The sequence below is a fragment of the Mastigoproctus giganteus genome, chromosome 7 (assembly GCF_048544385.1).
Source record: "Mastigoproctus giganteus isolate SK-2022 chromosome 7, ASM4854438v1, whole genome shotgun sequence".
NCBI classification, from domain to species: domain Eukaryota; kingdom Metazoa; phylum Arthropoda; class Arachnida; order Uropygi; family Thelyphonidae; genus Mastigoproctus; species Mastigoproctus giganteus.
In genome coordinates, this window is record NC_143581.1 from 106,894,395 (window position 1) to 106,918,102 (window position 23,708).

The 23,708-nt window shown below is 36.3% G+C and overlaps 1 protein-coding gene across 2 annotated transcripts in view; it reads right to left on the bottom strand.

Moving 5' to 3' along the window:
- The window catches only part of LOC150083135 (uncharacterized), a 122,744-nt gene extending 101,735 nt beyond the window's left edge, over positions 1–21,009 (bottom strand). Inside the window, exons 1-3 of one of the 2 annotated variants that reach the window (XM_090377067.1) lie at positions 20,921–21,009; positions 14,620–14,716; positions 2,526–2,734 (exon numbers count right to left, since the gene is read on the bottom strand). In XM_090377067.1, coding sequence (XP_090233193.1) covers positions 2,526–2,734; positions 14,620–14,628 — 218 coding nt within the window. In that variant the 5' untranslated portion in view covers positions 14,629–14,716; positions 20,921–21,009. The remainder of the gene's footprint in view (positions 1–2,525; positions 2,735–14,619; positions 14,717–20,920) is intronic. The other variant, XM_090377068.1, reaches the window with a different exon arrangement.
- Positions 21,010–23,708: the final 2,699 nt, after the last annotated feature.

Below are 23,708 nucleotides of genomic sequence, written 5' to 3' on the forward strand. Positions count from 1 at the left end.
TTAGGAACACATGTATCGCGTTATAGCAGAACTGACTGTACTAAGTAATAACCTACAAAAGTTCTATCTATGTTAAAAATAAACTAAGTATCGTAACTAGGAATATAAAGCTACTTCTAGAAAACATATTTTTAATATGCCAACTTAAGTCAATAAAATGGCAAAAATTTAAGAAAAACTTCCTATTAGCTGGAGCTGTAAAAACTTCGCCCGCACAGAGCTACTCTCATTCCCATTTGTTCCCAACTTAACTGTGTAACATAGCAGAAGATAAATTGAGAAAGCCAGTACCTGATTACAGCGGTAAAGAGGAAATAAAAGTTTAATAGAGAGAACAGGAGCAGCAGTCGGAATTTTTTTTCCCTTTGGGGAACTGCAACACGTTAAGCCTTTAACTTAACCTTGAGAGTAAATGGATTCAGCAGTAAATAATACATTTTAATGAATTTAATTAATTAGAAGATTAGCTTACTGTGCAAGGAAGCTGATCGTTTGCTGGACTGGCCAAAAAAAACGCAATCCTTGTGGTTCCTTCCCCCAGTAGGTACCGAAAGAAGAAGAATTTAAATTAGCCTTTGAATTAGCTCAAGCTGTTGACATCAAATACCCATGGAGACAACTTATTCCAATGACTAATGAATTGCTGTCTAAAGCAAACCATACTACAATGCTGTCTTACCCCTCAGTTTGAATTTATGCCTCTTGGTTAAAGTGTCATACGTGAACATTTTGCCTTCATTCATTTTACTATTCTATTCACAGCCTTATATAATTCAGTCACATTTACTCTAAAGGTATCTTGCTATAAAATTTTGTAGCCTACCCATCTGGTGAGATTGCCAATTTCATTAATCATGTTTCTCGTCTTTGGACCTTTTCACAAAGCTAGTTTTTTTTTCACGTGGCCACCGCAGGTTAAATCCACTTCAACTACTACATCCACCTGGATGTAGTAGTCCAAGTGGAAGTCTTGCAATTGAATTATAATCCCAAAATCCCTTTCTTCCTTTGAGATTTTTAATTCAACCCCTCCAACTATATAATTTATTTTATGGCTTTTATTTTCCCAACCTTGAATTTACTTAACTTTTCACCCACAGGGTGCACAGACCCTATACTCCGAGTATAGAAGCTCCGTTTGGTGCCTGTGGTCAAGGCTACATTTCACATACCATAGTTATGCCTCTGGCTATACTTACAAACCAGCATCAGTCCCAGAAGGTGTCATTATTATCTCATGCGTTATGAATACAGCAAGGTGGCAGTGGTTTTAAACATTAAAAATTAATGTTCAGTTAGCATTTCACATCTAACTAAATTGTTTACTCCAAAAGTACATATATTAGTTGAATACCCTTATAAATATAAATCTGCTGATGTATTATGTCCCCATTACAGTTAGTAAGTACCACACACACATTATTATTTTCTTTACACGAGCGTAAAAAAAGGGGTAGGGAGCAGTTGGATTACCATTTCTTTATTTTATTTTTTCTTTCATGGTGTAATGATTGTAGCCATAATCAATTACATACATATACATCTAATTCTCAGTTAAGGTACATCTGATGATATATACATTCCACATTGAAACCCTCTGTCTGATATATGTGCATATCATTAACATTACATCTTCAGTGCACTGAAGATGTAATGTTATCTGTGAAACAACTATTGCAATTGTACACTTCTCTGATTGTCTCAGAGTATAAACAGAAAATTTATTTATTTATGGGATTAGAAACTAATGTGCTTTACAAATACAAAAGTGAAACAAAATGTTTTGGTTTTGTATGGCAGTCTCAAGAATTGATGTTGTGGTTATGCATTCTCAGTTTTCATAGTTTTAGCCTAAAAGTAAATTGTTGAAATATTTGGAACTTTTCAAACAGGCAGGTAAATAGAAAAAAGACATGCATTACTTTTGAGGATGTTTGTTTGTTTGTAATTTGGTTTTTAGGAGCATTAGCAACTAAGGCCATATTGCTCCGGGAATATGCGGTGGTCATTCCCTGACCTTTCCGCATCCTCCGTATTTGGTGGTGACGGGCTCGAACTCCGGTCTAATCAAGAAGCGTATGCTACGCACTGTTGCTCCTTCCCACCTGGCTACGGAGGCGCACCATTACTTTCGAGGAGGAAATGAAAATAATAAGAAGAGCTGAAAGTGGTGAAGGCATTGCATCTAATGACCATGCAATGTAGCTTGTCCAACAATAAATACAATAGTGAAGGATAAAGAGCGATTTACGAAACATGCAAAAATAGGTTTGAGCATTCAGTGAATTACTTCCACTCATGTGTGTACTAGCATAATGGGAGAAATGGAAAGAATTTTGCAAATATGGACTGATAAAAAATGTATGCATAAAAAAAATCAAATTATTTGTAAATCTTTGGGAATTATATCAGCAAGGCATATGAGTTTATATGGAAAATTAATGTTCTGTTAGCATACGATAACTGAGCATCCGATGTATACATTTCTCCCAAAAGAAATAGTAATACAACTTGTTACTACTTACTTAGAAATATCTGGATTAAAGGGATCGAGATCAGGATGCCGGCATGAGAGGTCTAATGTATCGTCTTTCCTTATTTCTTCTATTAGATTCTGTGAACTGCTATTCCACTCTGGACCCCATATATGAAAACCCAGAATTAGTATTCCAAATGATGTTATCAGAAAAAGGATGCGCAGTCTCACCAGCCTCATCATGAATGCTTTTTTTTCCTAAAAAGGTTATGTAAAATGTAGCATTAATAATACAGATATTTTTTATGACTAAAGAGAAAAACAAACAAAAATGAAGATTAAATAATAACACAGAAAGAAGGGGATGTTAATAGGGTAATTTATGTATAAGAATATTTTAAACAACTAACTAAAAGGAACTAGAACTCCAAAAGTTTCTGATACACAATTATATCAAGTTAGTGTTTTAGTTGTTTTCATCAAATGAATTATGACAACATATAACCTCAATTTTAAAAAATGGCATCTATTCTAGTTTTCAGACTTAAATTTTCTAGTTTGTAACTTATAATACAAGTTAAAAACTAGAAAATTAAGACTGACAATAGTGTACAGGCAATCCCCCGTATAACACGGTACTTCTACAACACGGTTTTGCTCTAACATGATTGATAAATTTCAGCAATCCTCGCACAACACAGTACTGTACTAAATAACATGGTTTTGCTCTAATACAGTTAGAGAATTGTGGCAAACCTCATATAACACAGTATTTTTGAACTTTTGTGCAGGGGAAGAAAACTCTGCTATTATGTTGGATGTAATTTTCAACATTTCCATTCTTTTTTTGTAAATTCACCTTTTGGCTAGCTAGTCATTATACAAAAAAAATTATTGGGAAAACCCCCATGTTAGGTTCTGTGCTATTGAACTTAAGGGAAAAAAAAAAAAAAAATCTAGATTTCAAAGTTTTATTACTATTGGATAACATGCCAGGCCATTCAAAAGATTTAAGTCATACAAACATTGAAGTAATGTTCCTACCACCTAATACAACTTCTTTAATTCAGCCATTAGATCAAGGCATTATATCTATCTTTAAAACTCATTACATGATAAAATTGTTACAATAGATTTTGGAAAAATGTGTTTCCGAATCTATTGAAGTGTTGGAGGCATGGAAACATTTTTCAGTTGTAAACTGTATCAGAATCATAGCTTTATTGCTCAAAGAAGTATAACCAACTGTCAACGTTAACTGCATGTTGGAAAAAAGTATGGCCAGAGTCAGTTCATTCTGAAAATACTGTATGGTCAAACTGGAAGAAAACGGAATCAGTGTGACGGTAGACTTGCTAAGTTAGTAGGAGGGGAATGATATGACTACTGAAGATATTCAAGAATTACTGGTAGAAAAAGAGGTGAAAAGAAAAAGAAATCCAGCGAAGCAAATTTCGTAGCAATGGCATCGGAGGTAAACCAAATCACAATTGAGAGGATGATAGTGCAGATGAAAATTCTGAAGTTCCAAATTTTACAGTAAAAGGTATGTGGGAAGGCAAAAAATTAGCCGAGCAATTAGAATCTTATTTTTTGAATGCAGATGCTTCGACTAAAAGGAGCACAAAGTTCAAAAGTGAGCTTCAAGCCATGAAATTTACAAGATCTATCAAGCAAAAGAAAACAAACCCAGCTTACTGATTTTTTAGAGAGAGAGAGAGAGAGAGCAGAAGATACGCAGAAGATATTCTACAACAGAGAAAATGTTCTCATTTGATTGTGCTTAGCAGCGATAAAGAGGAAGAAAATTAAATGAATGTACATTATCTGGCATATATGTATCATAGTTTGTTCAGTTATTACTATTTTTAATAAAAATTAACTTTCCGATAGATATAAAAAAATGGTGTATTTTTTTTAGCTTTTGGAACATAACCCCCCTTTTTTGTACTGGTTCTTAGTCCTGTATATCACAGTTTCACATTACACGAGATTTTATAGGAACCTAACTACCGTGTTATACGAGGGTTACCTGTATGTTTATATCGACCGAATAAAGACAAATTATTATTTTAAGAATAGACAGAGTGCATTGTTCAAATCAAACATTTCATATATCTTAATATTCATGCTAGAAGGTAAAAAAATTTTATTTATCAAATATTACAATTATCCATTTACAATGAGAGAAAAAAAAAAAGCAAGTAAAAATTACTTTTTTGCATTTTTTGACATTATACAGTGTGCAGAAAGTTCAGCTTCGCTCACCCCCCCCCCCCAAATTTTGTAGTGCGTGTTGACATACTGATAACTTTAGTTTTTGTTATGCATGTGTGTGTACATTTTAAAGTTCTCTAATGCTGATTTTTCTTCTATTAAAAGTGTTATATCCATAAAGCAATGGCTAATGAATCTTCATACACCAGAGAGAAGTATGGTAATGTGCTTGTGAAAGACCACAAATCAACTAAATTTTGAAAGATATCCAGAGCTATTTCATTGTTAGAAATAATTAAAATGTATCGCCAAAGACAACATTATCACACAGTGAAAATAGAGTTGAACTCCTACGTAACAAATTTCTAAATTGCAATAAAAATTTTGTTAGAAACTATTCCTATTGAACTTTTCTAAACATTAAAATAAGAGGACCAGGCATTAAAAAAATTAATAGTACATGCAATCTGTTAATAATATATTAACATTATGCATCTGTATAATTTTAATAAATTTTAATAAATTATACAGAATCAATTATATAAATTATACAGAATCAATCAATTATACAAATTTTAATAAATTATACAGATGCACCATATACATACTGCTGTTTTAATGAAAAATTGTGCAATTTTCTGCTAAATGCTACAAAGGATAATGTTTTTTTTTTACCTCCCTACAATTTTTCATATTTGTATAAATATACCCTCTCATTCCATAGAACTTTTCCAGTTCTAGCAGTGCCCTACGGGAGGATCCATTGTGTTTATTGATATTACTACAGCAATTCTGTAATATATATATTATAATCCTATATATGGAGGGTATTCCCTGTGGCAATGATAAAAATTAGCATGGGCAATTTTCAGAATTTTACATGTTAAGCAAATGTGACAGAATGGTGTCGACAACAGTAATCCCAAAATGCTTAATTTTATAGGGCGATGAAGCTGGGTCATTCAGTCACATTATCCTGACTACACATTGGATAATTAACTAAAAAAAAAAAAAAGCTGATGGAATAAAAGTAAAATAATGTCAAAAGCAAATAAATAAATCATATCTAGAAGAACTAATTAAAAAACAGATAATAATGGTTTTTGAACAGCTCTGCTCAATCTTAATCAGCAATTCTTTAATTATTATTATTAGCCATAAGGTGCAAGGAAGCCTGAGGCTTATGCTGCACTGGCCAAAGAGAGAGAGGGAGGGAAGTGTAAAGAAACCACCAAGAAAGAGAAGAATGATGATGATATCCAGCTCAGGACCCTGGGTGTGCCAAGCCCACACTCACCACATGTGAGCCCCTGGGGCTTGTCATGTGGAAATAATAGGATGAAAATTGATATGAACTTTTAAATAATAAAATAGGGTGAATATTTTCTAAAATTATGAAAGTGAGTGGAATTTCTCGCACTGCTTTCTCAATTTAGCAATTCAGGTTTATCAGCTAAATACAGAATAATGTGTTATGACCCAACATGAACATGCTCTAGCAGTGATAGGTTAAGGGTGTTCTTTACTGGAAAAATGAATCTGGCCTGACTAGAGCTATTTCAGAGGTATTATTTATTATTCCAGAGGTATTATTCATTATATTCATTTCACCTCTCAAAGGTGAAATGAATATGTATACCCCCCACTTCTACAGCTTATATATTCTCCTTCAATATGAAATGCCTAACACATATGGTCAATGCAGGAATATCCCAATTAGTTAATTTCATGTCTGGCTGGTGCTTTCTATAACCTGTTCTTCAAACCCTAAAAGTCTCTCATAATCCTCGTAAAGGATTATGAGAGATTTCACATTCTCTAAAACTGCTATTAATTTCCTGTCAGCAGGGCCATCTTTTCTGTTCAGCACCGTGCCTAGAGCTTATGAAAAAAATAGAATTCGATGATTTTATTCCAAAAATAAAATTTTAAAAGCTAATCCTAAAATACAAATTTCTAAGTTAAATTCTTTCTTCAGCTTTTTCTATTAGCAAAATCCTTAACATCATAAAAGTTTACTGCAAGTAAGTTATTGCTGGAATAAGTTTGTGAAAAATAAATTCAATATATCAAGTTTACAGAAACACTTTTCAAATTTCTTTAAAAACAAAATATTTGTTTTGTTTTGTTTTTGTTTTAAAAACAAAACAAAACATTACGAGAAATCCTTGGCAAAAGATGCTAAGAAAAACGGCAAGGATTTCTTTACTTATATAAACTCTAAAAGGAAGGGGATGAATCAGATTGGTCCACTTGACATCGATGGTTCGACTGTTGATGATCCTGCTCAGATAGCAAACAAACAATGATTATTTTGCATCTACATTCACACATGAGGAATTATTAAGGTTTGAAAATGGCAGAAGGTTATCAAATTGTAGCAGGATACTTAATGATTTTGGAATAACTGAGAGCAAAGTGGAAGAAAAATTGTTGAAGTTAAACGTAAGAAAAGCACCTGGGGTGGATGGGATCTATCCAGTTATATTAAAGGAGGCGGCAAAGCAACTAAGCAAACCCTTAGTCATAATTATGAGAGTGTCCTTGGACTCAGGGGAGGTTCCCACGGACTGGAGATGTGCAAATGTATCCCCAATTCACAAAGGGGGATCGAAGGGTGACACAAGTAATTACAGACCACTTAATTTAACTTCTGTTCCTGGTAAAATAATGGAGTCACTGGTTAAAGATCATCTAGACAAGACTGCAGCAATAATTCAGACACAGCATGGGTTTGTTAAGGGAAAGTCTTGTCTGACAAATTTGATAGGATATTATGATGTGGTTACAAAGGAACTGGATGCAAAAAATAATTTTGATATCATATATTTGGATTTCAGGAAAGCTTTTGACACTGTTGCGCATGGAAGACTATTGTACAAATTGGAGCAGAATGGTATTAAGGGTAAGTTGCTACAATGGATAAAAGGATGGTTAAGTGGGAGAAGACAGAGGGTGGTAATCAATGGGTGCTGCTCTTCTTGGACTAATGTTATTAGTGGTGTCCCACAGGGTTCGGTGTTAGGTCCACTGTTGTTTTGTATATTTATCAATGATATTGATGAAGGTATATCAGGCTTAATGCCGAAGTTTGCAGATGATACAAAGGTTGGCAGGGTTGTTAATGACAGTAATGGCAGTGTGCTACTGCAACAGGATCTGGATAATTTGGGCAGATGGGCTAAGAAGTGGCAACTGAAGTTTAACCTTGACAAATGCAAAGTACTGCATATGGGTAGAAGTAATCCCAGAGAAACGTACCAACTGTGTGGTACTACACTTAAGGTGGTAGAAAATTAAAAAGACCTGGGAGTAATTGTGCAGGCAGATATGAAGTTTTCTGAGCAATGCAGACAGGCTGCCAGGGCAGGTCATGGGGTTTTGTCAATGATATATAGGAATTTTGCTAGCAGGGAAAAGGAGGTGATTATCCCTCTGTATAAGGCAATGGTCAGGCCACGCCTTGAGTACTGTGTACAGGTCTGGAGGCCTCATTTTAGGAAGAATGTAGATTTACTTGAGCGTGTACAGAGAAGGGCAACAAGATTGGTGAGGGGAATGAAGGGATCCTCTTATCAAGAGAGGCTTAAGTTCTGCAAATTGCAGTGGCTGGAGACTAAGCACCTGCGCGGTGATCTGATTGAGGTGTATAAGGCCTTGAATGGGTTCAGCATGCTGAATTCTGATGGGATCCTTCCACTTGTTCAGATTACGAACCTAAGGGGGCATAAATTCAAATTAAGAAAGGACAGATGTAGAATAGATGTGCGGAAATTTGCCTTTAGCCAGCGGGTGGTTAATTGCTGGAACAAACTTCCATCTGTCGTTGTGGAAGTTGATAGGTTGAATAAATTTAAGGAAGAACTGGACAGGCATTTGGAGGGAATGGTGTGATTTTTTTTTTTTTTTTTTTTGGCTGATGCTGCATAAGCTCATACACTTGCTTTCTTGCATCACATGCCACTACTACTACTACTACTATTTAATGCAGGGGCATTTTAATATGTTTGATATAAGGTAGTGAGGTCTCAGAATTAAGAGTACCTTGAGCCTATGAACACTAAAAGATGGCCCTGCCTCTCAGGAGGCACACATGATATTCTGAGTGCAGTATCCTACTGGTACTTGCAGAGATTCCTGCATAAAAGTGAATATAAATAGATCTGTGGAGGGGGCTCTCATCATTCAAAATGATCTACAATAATTCCTGTTTTGTGGTAGCTAATGACTACCTAGAGAAAACCACATCAAGATTACCATGTTAAACTTCATGTCAATTTGCAGACCATGCCCTCATTAACAATAGCTACACCACCACCAGTGCAGATCAAGGGGCATGTGTTACCTATGCTCTGTGAATGGTGTGATGCATATCACATTATGATAAACTTCAGTTATATATCACCCACTCTCCCTCATTCTCAATTCATCCAAAAATAGTAGGGAACAAACTCTCTTAGCCTCTAATGTAAATTGCATATACACAGCGCTAGAGTTTAAATAACGCAGAGCATACACAGTAAATCCTTGATTTAACAGACCCCAATATAACGCATTTCGGATTTAATGGACCGGACAAATAATAATACAGTAATGTATATATTAATCTCAACCATATTATTTTTTTTAGGTTATACAAAACTTCAGTGTTATTATTAATTAAAAATTAATAATAATTACCTATTTCCATTATTGTTTTGATAATTACCTACTTTTATTTTTATAATCAAATTCAGGAATTTGTAGACAGGAAATTGTTTTTTATTCTTTCTGAAAACATGTTCAAATAGCTGTTTTCCCAGATTACAGAAGGCAGTGACTTGCAAGCTGAACGTGACTTGGGACACTAAACTGCAGGTCTAACGACTCGCTTTGTTTTGGTCAGTCTGTCTCAACCTATCGTGCGGTCAGGTTGCATACAGAGTGTTTCTGTGATTTCTGAATTGTGACTTTATTTATTGAATAATTTTTCAATCCTTACAATTTAAAATGGCATCAAGTGATAGAGGAGTTAAAATAAAGCGTGTGAACTTAAATGTGGCACAAAAATTAGAACAAGGCATCTCAGTAGCACGTTTATGAAATTTACGGCGTAAAAAAACAAATGGCTTCTAATATCCGTAAATCAAAGGCCAAATTGCAACATAATTTTATACTGTCAGTACTGTATATTGTATTAAAGCTTTTTTTCCCCCTTCTCCCCTCTTAGTCTGTTAAATCGAGGGTTTACTTATATCCTCTGTCAATAATCACAAATATATAAATCCATGTTCGTTTCCAAAATTAGATAAAGTTTGTAAAATACAAGCCTCCAATGAAGCACCCAAAAATATTGATGGGGAATTGGGAAGATCATCTGCTTCACATCGGTTGTTAAAAGCATCAATACATGACAGTACAGTTATACAGGGTGTCTCAAAAATACACAGCATAACTTCTGGAATAAGTTCCTTATATTAGCATTTAGCATTAGCATTAGTAGAGGCATTTGATGCAAGAAAGCAAGCTTATGCAGCATCAGCCAAAAAAAAAAAAAACCCATTTCCACTTCACCCCTCTGTTCGTTCAAAATACCTGTCCAGCTGAGCCTTAAACTTATTTAGGCTATCAACCTCCACCACAAGGGATGGCAGTCTGTTCCACCAACCAACCACCCGCTGGCTAAAGGCAAATTTCCGCACGTCTATCCTACATCTGTCTTTCCTCAATTTGAATTTATGCCCTCTCAGGTGATTTTTCTGAGCTAGAGGAAGAATCCCATCAGCATTGAGCATGCTTAAACCATTCAAGGCTTTATACACCTCTATCAGATCACCTCGCTGGTGCCTAGTCTCCAGACACTGTAATTTGCAAAACTTAAGCCTTTCTTCGTAAGAGCACCCCTTTGTTCCATTCACTACTCTTGTTGCCCTTCTCTGTACTCGTTCCAGCAGCTCTACATCCTTCTTGAAATGAGGCCTCCAGACCTGTATACAGTACTCTAGGTGTGGCCTGACCATTGCCTTATACAATGGAATAATCACCTCCTTATCCCTGCTGGAAAAATTCCTGTATATCATTGACAATACTCCATGAGCTACTCTTGCAGCCCGTCTGCACTGCTCAGAGAACTTCATATCTGCCTGCACAATCACCCCCAAGTCCCTTTCATTCTCTACCACTGTCAGTGTAGTACCACAGAGTTGATACGTTGCTCTGGGGTTGCTTTTTCCCATGTGTAGTACTTTACATTTGTCAATGTTAAACTTCATTTGCCACCTCTCAGCCCATCTGCTCAACCTTTCCAGATCCTGTTGCAGCAGCATAGTGTCAGTAGTGTCCTTGACAACCCTGCCAACCTTTGTATCATCTGCAAACTTGGACATTAAGCTTGATATACCATCATCAATATCATTTATAAATACAGAAAACAATAATGGACCCAACACTGAGCCCTGAGGGACTCCACTAATAACATTAGTCCACGATGAGCAGTGTCCATTGATTACCACTCTCTGTCTTCTCCCCCTCAACCACCCCTTTATCCATAGCAGCAATTTGCCTCCAATGTCACACTGCTCCAATTTGTGTAGCAGTCTTCCATGTGCAACAGTATCAAAAGCCTTTCTAAGATCCAAGTATATAATATCAAAGTTATTCCCTGCATCCAGTTCTTTTGTGACTGCATCATAGTATCCAATCAAGTTGGTCAGGCAAGACTTCCCCTTAACAAAACCATGCTGTGTCTGAGCTATAACTGAAGTCTTGTCTAAATAATCCTGCAGTGCTTCTTTAACCAGTGCCTCCATTAATTTTCCTGGAACAGATGTTAAGCTCACAGGTCTATAATTACTTGTGTCAGCCTTTGATCCTCCTTTGTGAATTGGGGTCACATTTGCACATTTCCAGTCTATGGGTACCTCCCCTGAGTCCAAGGAAGCTCTCATAATTATGGCTAAGGGTTTGCTTACTTCCTTTGCTGCCTCCTTTAATATAACTGGATAGATCCCATCCACCCCGGGTGCCTTTCTTGTATTTATCTTCAACAGTTTCTCCTCCACTTTACTCCCAGTTATTTCAAGATTCTGTAGCTTACTGCTAGAGTTGAATACACCTCTGGCATTCCCCTTGCTGAATAACTCCTCATGTGTGAATGTCGATGCAAAATATTCATTTAGTTTGTTAGCTACCTGAGCAGGATCATCAACAGTTGACCCATCAATATCAAGTGGACCAATCTGATTCATCCCCTTCCTTCTAGAGTTTACATAAGTAAAGAACTCTTTGCTGTTTTTCTTTGCACCCTTGCCAAGGATTTCTCGTAATCTGCCTTCACCTGCCTAACCTCCTTTGTAACTTGGTTGCATATCAACTTGTATCTATCATAGGCTTCTGTGTCATGTGTTAATTTGTAAGTATCCCATGCATTTTTCTTCTCTGCCATATGCCTCATTAGTTCATCTGACATCCATTTTGGCCTAAACCTTGAACAATATTTCTTAGTTGGTATGTAAAGCCTAGTAGCTTCCAAGATAAGTTCTTTGAATGCTTCCCATTTTGAATTTGCTGTTGGTAACATCATCAGTTGGTCCCACTGTATAGAATTTAAATACTGTCTCAGTCCATCGTAGTCGCCTTTACGGAAACAATAACCCTTCCCTTTACCCCTAATGGTAGTTACCTCTTTCAGTAAATCCCACTTCAGCACACTGTGATCACTGCCACCTAGTGGTTCATTTATCTGCAGATTCTTAATGCATGAAGAATCACTGCTGATAATCAAATCAAGAGTATTACTCCCTCTAGTTGCCTCCCGAACATGCTGATGTAGAAAACAATCATCCAATAAATCCACAAAAGCCCTGCTAGTGTGTGAGTAACCAGCCCCCAAATTCCAGTCAATATCTGGGAAATTAAAATCTCCCATTATAAGACTCTCTGATTTACTGGCCCACTCTATTTCCTTGTACAGTTCCTTATTATACTCATCAGAGTCATTAGGCCTATAGCACACTCCTACTCTCAATTTTGATCTCCCAATGCTTATGTCACACCAAACTGACTCAACACTGCACTGTCCAGCGATGTCGACTGGCTTCACTTCCTTGGTTTTTATGTGTTTCTTAACTAATAGCATAACCCCTCCCCTCTTCCTATCCTGTCTATCCTTTCTGTAGACGTTGTACTCCCCAAATTGCATTTCTGCATCCCTTATATCTGTGTGACACCACGTCTCTGATATCCCAACAATATCTGCCTTTGATGTTTTGAGCAATACCTCAAATTCATCAAATTTATTTACTAAACTCCTAGCATTGGTGTACACGCAAGTATACCTGCACCTGTTTCTATTCTTAGCTACCCTAACACAACCCATGTGTTTACTTGTACCGCAATGGCTCCCAGCAGTCTCTGAAATACCATGCATCTTGTTTTTCAGGCTTCTGCTCATTCTAATAGAAGCAGTGCAAGAATCTCTTTCACCTCTGCCAGTGGCTACTGTCAATCTATTGGTCTTTGTCTCCCCCCAAGCTAGCAGTTTTCCGACCCACCTAACACTGCCTCGATAGCATCAGCAAATATTCTTGCACCCTTTCTATTTAAGTGTATCCCATCCCTGTAGAAGCAATCTCTCCTGTTATATGTAGACAATAAAAATATTTTATATCAACATAGCTCCAGAAATGCTTGATTCACGAGTTATTAACCGGAATGTCTTATCTCCCACAGGTGACTTCCTTCATCACAAGGTACTGACGGAATCTGGTGGTTTTCCATTCCAACCATGTACTCAAATCAGGAGCAAGCGGATGTGCACTTTATGTACAGTTTGGCGGATGGCAATGCTCTGGAGGCTCATTGTTTGTACCACGAAAGGTTCCCAGAACGATGATGTCCAGAACAGGAAAACGCTTGAAGGTATCCATCGCCGCCTTTGTGAACATGGGACCTTTACACCTTGTGCTGCCGACAGAGGACGACCAAGATCTACAACTCCTGAAGTAGAGGAGATTTTGGATGTTGTGCATGCCACTCCTGGAATCAGCACACGCAGAATAGCAATGCAACTGGCTGTTCAACGTTCAAATATTTGGAGAGTTGTTGCGAGAACACCAACTGTATCCTTATAATCTGCAATGGGTACAGGCCTTGTCGCCAGCAGATTACCTGATTTAAACCCACTAGATTTCTTCTTGTGGGGCTATTTAAAGTCACTGGTATATCCGACTCCAGTAGCTGATGTGGAAACTCTCCGCAATCGAATTGTGGCAGGTTGTGAGACGATACGAAAAATGCCAGGAATTTGCCATAGTCTTCGTGAGTCCATGAGATGTCAACGTAAGGCCTGTATTCAGGCAAAAGGTGGACATTTTGAACAATTACTATAAGGTGATGTGAACAGTTAAGTGTCATAGACAGACCTTCGAAAACCAAGCAAGCATTTCCGAATTATGTTGATATAAAATATTTTTATTGTCTACATACGAGGAACTCATTCCAGAAGTTATGCCGTGTATTTTTGAGACACCCTGTATAATATAAAACAAATGTTTTGAGGTGGTGTGGGGATTTAAGCAGAGGAAGATCTACTTATTAAAAAACCAATTGATGTCCTTAAATAAATTTTTTAGAAATGGAGCTCTGTAATCAAAAACAATGGCTTAGGATAAGAAATAAAAAGAGCTACTTTCACTGTGAAATTAAGTTTATTTTTACTGTGTACATAGTGCTATGAAGTATATACACTGTGTTATTATTAATTCATGTTTACAGTATGAACAGTGTACTGACAAGTGCACTATTCCTAATGTACAGGGAAAAAAAAAATTTCATCAATAAATATTCATATGCAGCCGTGTTATAAATTTCTCAAAGTTGATTACAAACCAATCAGCTTAAAATTAAAATAAAAAAATACTAGTGCAATAACAAAGAAAAGTACATACAAATCCCATCTGATGTATTATTCTATATTGTTGTCCAATTTTGCAGTTATGTTTTACTTGGCCTTTTGTGACATTGAAACAAGTGATCTGAAAGTGACTAAAAAAGGGAAAAAAAAAAAAAAAAAGTTCTGTTTTTATAATTAGCACAACTACAACTAACAATTTTGACAAGAATACGATCAGTAACCATATTTAACAGTCACATGAGCTACTGAACCCCAACACTAACCACTCAACTACATCAGCCCCATGAAAATAATAATAATAATAAAACTACACACATTTTAGCTCTTAAAATGGGAGAATCAGGGCAGCTATAACACTTATGGTTACTGGTTTACAAAATAATATTTACTGCTGTGCCCTCTACATAACAACAAAAAAGTTTGTTGCTTGAAGATTTTTGATGAATGGACTATATTTTGGTCATAATGTGCAACTTACATGGTAATAACAAATAATCATTTATTGTCAAAAGGTAAACCTAAAATTGTCCATTAAATTCATCTTTATTTGCCATGAGGTTCCAGATAATAGGCAGAGCATTATGCAAGGAAAAAACTACATTATTATTTGGACTGTAAAAATGGTATCAATATTATCTATATATTTATTTTTATTGTATGGTACAAAAAAAAAGTACAGGTGCGGGCCGTCCCGAGAGAGCAAGGGTGCACTGCACCTGGGTGGCAATGTTCAAGGGGCACCTGAAACTTACATACACATAAAGAAAATTTTAAAGGGGGTGCCAAATTGCAATTGGCACCAGGGCACTACATACCCTAGGAACACCCCTGATGTAATGCCTTCATGTACCTGCTTTGTGTTTCCCCCAAGCTGTCAGCCCTAACTTACTACAGTAACAACTTGCTGCCTAAAAGGAAACTTCCTACAATACAGTCTAAACCTATTTCTCTATAATTTGAACTTATGATTACTAGTTCTGAAATAATTTATAACAGTGAAATTCTGCCCTCATTCATTTTAGGTAAGACTGTGAGGTATATGCCCACATATACCTAACAGTCTTACCTCATATCATTGCTGGTTATTGGACCTTCTGAAGAAGCTCGACATCACTTTAAAGTGGTCAGTAAACTTAGACACAGTATTCAAAGTGCAGTCTCACAACTGCTTTATAAAGTGGAATTATGACCTCCTCTCTCTCTCCAAAAAAAAAATGTTTAATGATCACTCACATGATGTGCACTACATGCCATCTGTCTGAACTGCATAGATGGCTTTGTGTCCACCATATTGTAACCCTCAATCCTTTTCTTCATTTACCCCCCCCCCACTTTTTTTTTAAACCCTACCAACTATATATTCTTTATTTTGTGGTTTTGCTATTTTCCAAGTGTAAGAACTTGGATTTTGTTGCATTATCCCATTATACAATGCAATGATCAAGCTGCATCTTGAGTACTGCTTGAGTAAAGGTCTAAAGGCCCCATGTTAGGAAGGATGGAGATCTGTTAGAACAGGTGCATAGCAGGTCAATGAGATTGGTGAAGGGAACAAAGGGAGGGTCTTACCAATGGCTTCAGTTGTGCAAACTGCAGTGTCTGGAGACTAGACACTGAGGTGATCTGGTTGTAGTGTTTAAGGCTTTGAGAATGGATTAAGAAATTCAATACTGATGGCATTCTTCCTTAGACTACTGTATTTAAAGATATTATATAACTATATGTATCTACACCAATATTATATAACTATATATTGGTGTAGATACACGATAGTTAACCCATAAAATTAAACGACGTACATAGTGTAAAGGCATCATTTTAATCTTTTTTTTTGTTTTGTAGTTCTTAAGGCAAGCAATGAATGCCTTCTTTATACTTCATAACAGCAGTTCTCCATCAGTGTCACAAACAGCTGAAAGATGTAAAGCCTAAAATTCTAAACTATAATAGACTTTTTTTAAAGGTAGGAATTAAAGTACCATAAATATTCTTGTTGATACCAACAACAGGAATATTTCAAAATTTTAAAGATGGTCTATCCACATAGGAAAAGAAGGAAATTTTCTAACACGTTCGTATGTTAGCTAGTAGGCTTTTCATACCAACTAAGAAATATTGTTCAAGGTTTAGGCCTAAATGGATGTCAGATGAATTAATATGACATATAGCTGAGAAGAAAAATGCATGGGATGCATAAAAATTAACAGGTGACACAAAAGCATATGGTAAATATAAACTGGTCTGTAATCAAGTCACAAAGGAGGTTACACAGGCAAAAGGATGCAAAGAGTTCTTTATTTATGTCAACTCTAGAAGGAAGGGGATGAATCAGATTGGTTCACTTGATATCGATGGTTCAACTGCTAATGATCCTGCTCAGGTAGCTAACAAACAATGAGCATTTTGTATCAACATTTACACGTGAGTAGTTGATATGAGTAGGTGTATTAAACTCTGGAAGTGAGCTAAACGATTTTGTAATAATTGAGAGCAAAGTGGAGCAGAAATTGTTGAAAATAAACATCAGAAAGGCACCTCGGGTGGATGGGATCTATCCAGTTATATTAAAGTAGGCAGCAAAGGAAGTAAGCAAATCCTTAGCCATAATTATGAGAGCTTCTTTGGACTCAGCAGAGGTACCCATAGACTGGAGATGTGAAAATTTACTAAAGAAAATCAAAGGGTGACACAAGTAATTACAGACCTGTTAGTTTAACTTCGGTTCCGGAGAAATTAATGGAGGCACTGGTTAAAGAAGCACTGCAGGATCATCTAGACGAGACTTCAGTTATAGTTTGTACATAGCATGGGTTTGTTAAGGGGCAGGCTTGTCTGACCAATTTAACTGGATACTATGATGTAGTCACAAAGGAACTGGATGCAAAGAATAATTTTGATATCATATACTTGGATTTCAGAAAAGCTTTGATACTGCTGCACATGGAATTCTGCTATACAGATTGGAGCAGCGTGGCATTAAGGGCAAGTTGTTGCTATGGATAAAGGAATGGTTGAGTGGGAGAAGACAGAGTCATAATCAATGGACACTGCTCTTTGTGGACTAATGTTATTAGTGGAGTCCCCCAGGGTTCAGTGTTGGGTCCATTGCTGTTTTCTGTTTTTATTAAATGCTATTGATGAAGGTATATCAGGCTTAATATCTAAGTTTGCAGCTAATACGAAGGTTGGCAGGGCTGTTAATGAAACTAATGACAGTACACTACTGAAACAGGATCTGGAAAAGTTGAGCAGATGGGCTGAGAGGTGGCAACTGAAGTTTAACATTAACAAATGTAAAGTACTGCAATGGGTAGCAGTAACCCCAGAGTAACATATAAACTGTGTGGTACTACACTCAGGGTGGTAGAAATTGAAAAGGACCTGGTGGTAATTGTGCAGTCAGATATGAAGTTTTCTGAGCAGTGCAGACAGTCTGCAAGAATAGCTCATTGTGTCTTGTCAATGATATACTGGAATTTTTCTAGCAGCAATAAGGAGGTGATTATCCCCTTGTATAAGGCAACGGTCAGGCCACACCTTGAGTACTGTATACAGGTCTGAGGCCTCATTTTAGGAAGGATGTAGAGCTGCTGGAATGAGTACAGAGAAGGGCAACAAGATTAGTGAATGGAATAAAGAGTTGCTCTTATGAAGAAAAGCATAAGTGTTGCAAATTACAGTGTGCGGAGACTGGGCAACCGTGAAGTGATCAGGATTGAGCTTGCTCAAACCTTGAATGGTTTGAGCAAGCTCAATGATGATGGGATTCTTCCTCTTGCCCAGATTAATTGCCTGAGAGGACATAAATTCAAATTGAGGAAAGACCGTTGTAGAATAGATGTGCGGAAATTTGCCTTTAGCCAGTGAGCGGTTGATTGCAGGAACAAACTTCCATCTGTCATTGTAGATGTTGACAGCTTAAATAAATTCAAGGCAGAATTATACAAACATCTGGAGCGAAGGATGGGTGAAATGGGAAGGGATTTTTTTTTTTTTCTGGCTGATGCCGTGTAAGCTTGCTTTCTTGCATCATGTGCCTTTACTGATGCTAATGTAATACCTTAAATATTCAGTCATTTTTAAGTTCAGTAGTTTGTAGTACATGTGGCCATAATGCACCTCTCATAGTTTTGCATTTTCAAGTCTGGTCTCTTACAATAGTAGTTCAAATTAAAGCCTGGCTTTATTAGGAGATAAAGTTCAACTGTATTCATTTTTTTTTTATCTGATTATACAAGCTTATTAATCTTAGGTAGTGAAAGATTTCTTGTATATTACTTTCTTCACTTAAAATGTTTTCCAAAACAAAATCATCTTGAATATTAGTTTCAGACTTAAAGGCTATTTTTCTTTGGTTTATTAAGGCTGGACAATCTATTAGTAAATGATTAACTGTTTGTTGTACATGGCACCGATTACACTGAGGTGGTTCTTTGGCTCTAAGTTGATAGGAATGAGTAAGATATGTGTATCCTATCCTCAACCTGGCAAGAGTTACTGATTATTTTCAGTCCTGTGTTTCACTGGTTTTCCACTGTTTTAAAACTAGTTTAATTTGAAAAAGTTTATTATAGGTTTGTTCGTTCCATATTTTTTGCCACTGTTCCTTGCTATTCACTTTGATGCTACATCTGTAGTCTGTAAATGGTACTTTGGTGGTTAATGGTATGATGTCTGTTGCCATTTTTGCTGCATGGTTAGCTTGTTCAATTTCTTTCATTCCTGTATGTCCAGGAGTCCAACAAAAGGTAACGTTTTGTTTTCAGTGTTTTCTGTAGTACATGGTATATCTATCATGCACTTGGGAATAGTCTGTTTGTGTCACAAAGTGGGGAGATTTCATGTCTGCTTCTTTATACTATGGTAGTTGAAAGTTTTTATTTTGAAAAAGTAATACATCTGTAGAGACTTTGGTTTATATAATGTATGCTAACAAAAAATGCTGTTTGGCATTTAGTTAATCAGTTAGAAGAGACTGAATCCATTTTGAATCAGCAAGAATGACATGCTAACATGTTCTTTCAGAGTGGATGAAACCAGACAAATGTTACTGAGGCATCCTAAGGAAAGTTTACAATAGCCATCACAAAGCAGGTCTAAGTCAGAATGAGCACAAAGTATCTATTCTCCTGATTAAGAAAGTATCCTCCTTTCTACAAACTGATTAACTGAATTCCAAACAGCATTTTTGTTAGTACATTACATAAATAACAGAATCTTCTCTGTCTTGGCCATCAATAACCACTATCTCCTGACACTCAACAATTTTTTATCTACAGCAATAATTTGCCCACAATACTCTTAATTTTTACAGCAGTCATTCATGTGGAACAGTATAGAAAGCATTACTGAAATATAAATATATGATGTCAAAATTATTTTTTTATAACTAGTTCCTTCACGACAACCTTTTTTTTTCTTTTTTTTTTTTTTTCAGTACTTAATCAGGTGATATGAAGTTGTAAGGAACCTAATTAGATCGGTCAGCTAAGATCTGTTCCTTGACAAATCCATGCTGTAATTGTCATTCTGCATTACTTCTTTTAACTACTGGCCGACTCCATTATTTTTCCTGGAACCAAAGTCAAACTTACAGGTTGGTAATTACACACTTCACCCTCCTTTTGTGAATAGTACAGAGAGAGAGAGATATTTGCACATCTCCATCTGTAGAGACACTGAATCTAAGGATGCTCTCTTAATTATTGCTAAGGGTTTGCTTACCTCTTTCACTGCTCCTTTAATATAATTAGAATAACACCAGAAGCCTTATTTACTTTTAGCTTCAAGAATTTCTCTTCCAGTTATAATAAAATCATTAAACTCCCAACTAGATTTGGGTGTACTTCTGGTATTTTCACAAAGGTTTACACATAATGGCCCCAGAAATATTTTACTTTTAAAAAACATGTAAGTACCAAAATGGTAAATGGTCGGAGAAGTAATTATATGTGCAGCAATTTCTCTTCCATCTTCCTTTCTGTTATTATAAAATCAGTTAAACTCCCAATCTGTATTAAGGCATGATCGTAGGTCTAGAAGAAAAGCGCGTTATAACGGAAATTTACTCTACACAATGGAAGGTCATGAGAGGTAAGCACCCCTGATGTGTAGTTTCGCCGACCCTGATATTAGCTTGGTAAAAGGCAAAGAATCACCATCCCGCTGACGTATACTTAATTTTGCCACGAAGCTTTTTCATGCCTTAAACTGTCTGGCATCACATACCAAAATCATTTATAAATTATATAACACATAGTTCATAAATGATCAAGATTAAGTTCAGGGAACTTAATATTTCTAAACAAAATATAAGAAAAAAAATTCAAACTTACATGAACGCAACTAGTGAGTTAGCTCAGTGAAGAACACCTTAGGAAAGTGTTCATAACCTGCTGTCGCATCGCATGCCTAAGTAAAAAGATTCCGACGCACCAGTATTTAAACATCCTCCATACATCTTCAGCATTTCCCTCACATGCATCAAAGCTAAGTATCTACAACGCACGCCCTCTTTTATCTCAGATTGGATTGTGTAATCGACGGTAACCGAAAAAAGTAAAAGGGCTTAGAAACGTTCGGCTTAAACATTTTCTAAGAACTAAATAATTACTGAAAAATATTAAGGGGATGTCAATGCTTTTCCCTTATATTCGGTTTTCTAACACCGTCATTTTGTAATTTTTAGGTATTTAATTTGGAAAAAAAAAGTTTTATTTGGTCCCGCTGTGCACAAACTACTTGTTATGAGCCAGGAATGAAGGCTTTTTTTACCCACATGGCTATGGTACGATAACGATATCGTAAGAAGCTTCGGTTTCTGTCACACTCCTATTTGCACCTCTCGATATCGTGATAAAAATATCACATGAATGCCAGAAGTTAAACGGCATTATAGTGAAAGAATTACCTATGGCTTAGCTAGAATTTTTGGCCCCTATGAAAAGACAATGGAAGGAATCGGATCAGTGGCGGATTAAGGACAGTTGGGGCCCCTAGGCAAATTATATTTGGGCCCCCCCCAAAAAATAATAATAATAAAAAAATAAAAGTTAGGTGGCAAATAAATGAAATTTTGTACTTTTGAATTTTTTGAACTTCTAGATTTTTCTGCCTGTTAAAGGATGATAAATAATAAAACTTTTTAGTTTAATGAATAATTTTTTATGTCGTTTTTACAAATTTACTTCGCGAATTTATTGATTATGTCTTCAAAGTTTATTTTTTCGGCAAACTCGTGTTCAATGGAAATTAGGAATAAGGCATTTAATCGCTCTTGGCTCATTACAGCCATTGGTATTGCGGCATTATTTAAAGCGTAGATAGTCCGCGCTGTTCAAAATACGTATTAAAACGTAATAATTGTTTTGAAAAAATTTTCGCTTAAAATAATCAAGATTTTTATGATGTTTACTGAAAACATTAATCTATTTTAGAACACTATAGGAAAATGTCTTGGCTTGGGGGCTCCCCTAGGCACGTGCCTTATTGCCTTAATGGGTAATCCGCCACTGAATCGGATCCTCTTTTTTTTAGTTAAAATGAAACACAAATGTTTTTATTCGTAAAAATATTATTTTTACGTGTAAGGTGTGTGTATATATATATATATATATATATATATATATAATGTAATAGTAATCGAATTAGACCTGAGCTACTGCTCAGGTCTCATTCCCCTACATTCCTATAAAGGAATGTAGGGGAAAGGAGATGGTCAAACGAAACCGGAAGTCGGTACCTTGCATTTTTTTTCCATATTTTGGACTTCCGGTTTCATTTGACCATCTCCTTTCCCTATACCGCAATCTACATACATGGGCGTGGGCAGAAAGGGCATATGCCCCCCCCCCCTCCAAACCAAAAAACTTGAAATTAAAGAAACAGAACGCAGGAGGCATTCCAAAAAAAAAAAAAAAACTCAAAAGCCTGGGCGCCATTATTATTATTTTTAGCCATATTGTGCAAGGAAGCCTGAGGCTTATGCTGCACCAGCCAAAAAAATTCCCAAATTACCCTGAGAGAGAGACACAGAAATAGAAAGGAGTCACCAAGAAAGAGAAGAATGATGATATCCAGCTCCGAACCCTGGGTGTGCCAAGCCCATACTCACCAAATGTGAGCCCTTACGCTGTTACCTGGACGCCATGCTTCCCCTTACAATGATACCTGGATACGCCACTGTCTACATATACCACAATATAGCATTTCAGCGTTTATTTGTGTTTATGTTTGTATATGCTCAACACTTAGGTAGTACAGCTAGATCATTAAATCTGATCTTTCCAGTTTTATTTATTTTGTAGTATTCCATTATTTTTAGTTTACTAAATGATTTTCAACACTAGTTACCGAAAATGTAAGAAACATTTCAATTCTTAAAAGTCAAATTTTTACTTTTGAAATAATTCTGCAAATTGCTTAATCGAAATGTTTTCGGTTAAGATTTTAAAAACTGATTGGGAAATTGAATATCACTTTCACGGAATGATGACTGAATTATGACCACCTATCTAATACCGTGATGGGCCACCGTTCTCACTGACAACAGCCCCTATACTAGGCATTGACTGCACTAATATGGTCTGAAGACATCCGTAGGGATTTGCAGCCATTCTGCCCCAAGGCTTTCCACAATGGTTGCATGTCCATAGGCCTCATTTCTTGGTCCAAAACATCCCACAATTGGTTGAAGTCAAGCGAATTTGGAGGCCAATCAAAATGGACGATATCTTCACTGCGTTTCTCGAACCATCCGTGCACAGTACGGGTCCGATGACACGGCGCATTATCTTCTTGGAAGATCCCTTTTCTGTCCGGGAAAAACGGCAACATAGCAGGATGATGCATGTGCTCTCCTAAGAGCTACTGGCAGACCTCAAAAGTCATCCTAGATCAAAATACATAGATTGTCATCCCTTAATGTACCAACCAATAAGGGATGACAAGTCTAAGTATTTTGATCCAGGATGCCAAAAACTTTTCAGCATTTCAGACAAAGTTTTTAAGAGAAGACTCACCTTCTTCAGTACTGTAAATAGGTGATTGTATAAATGTGACACTTTGTGAAAATAAGACCCAATATTATTAGGACCATATTAATATTTAATTAAGTCAAGTTGC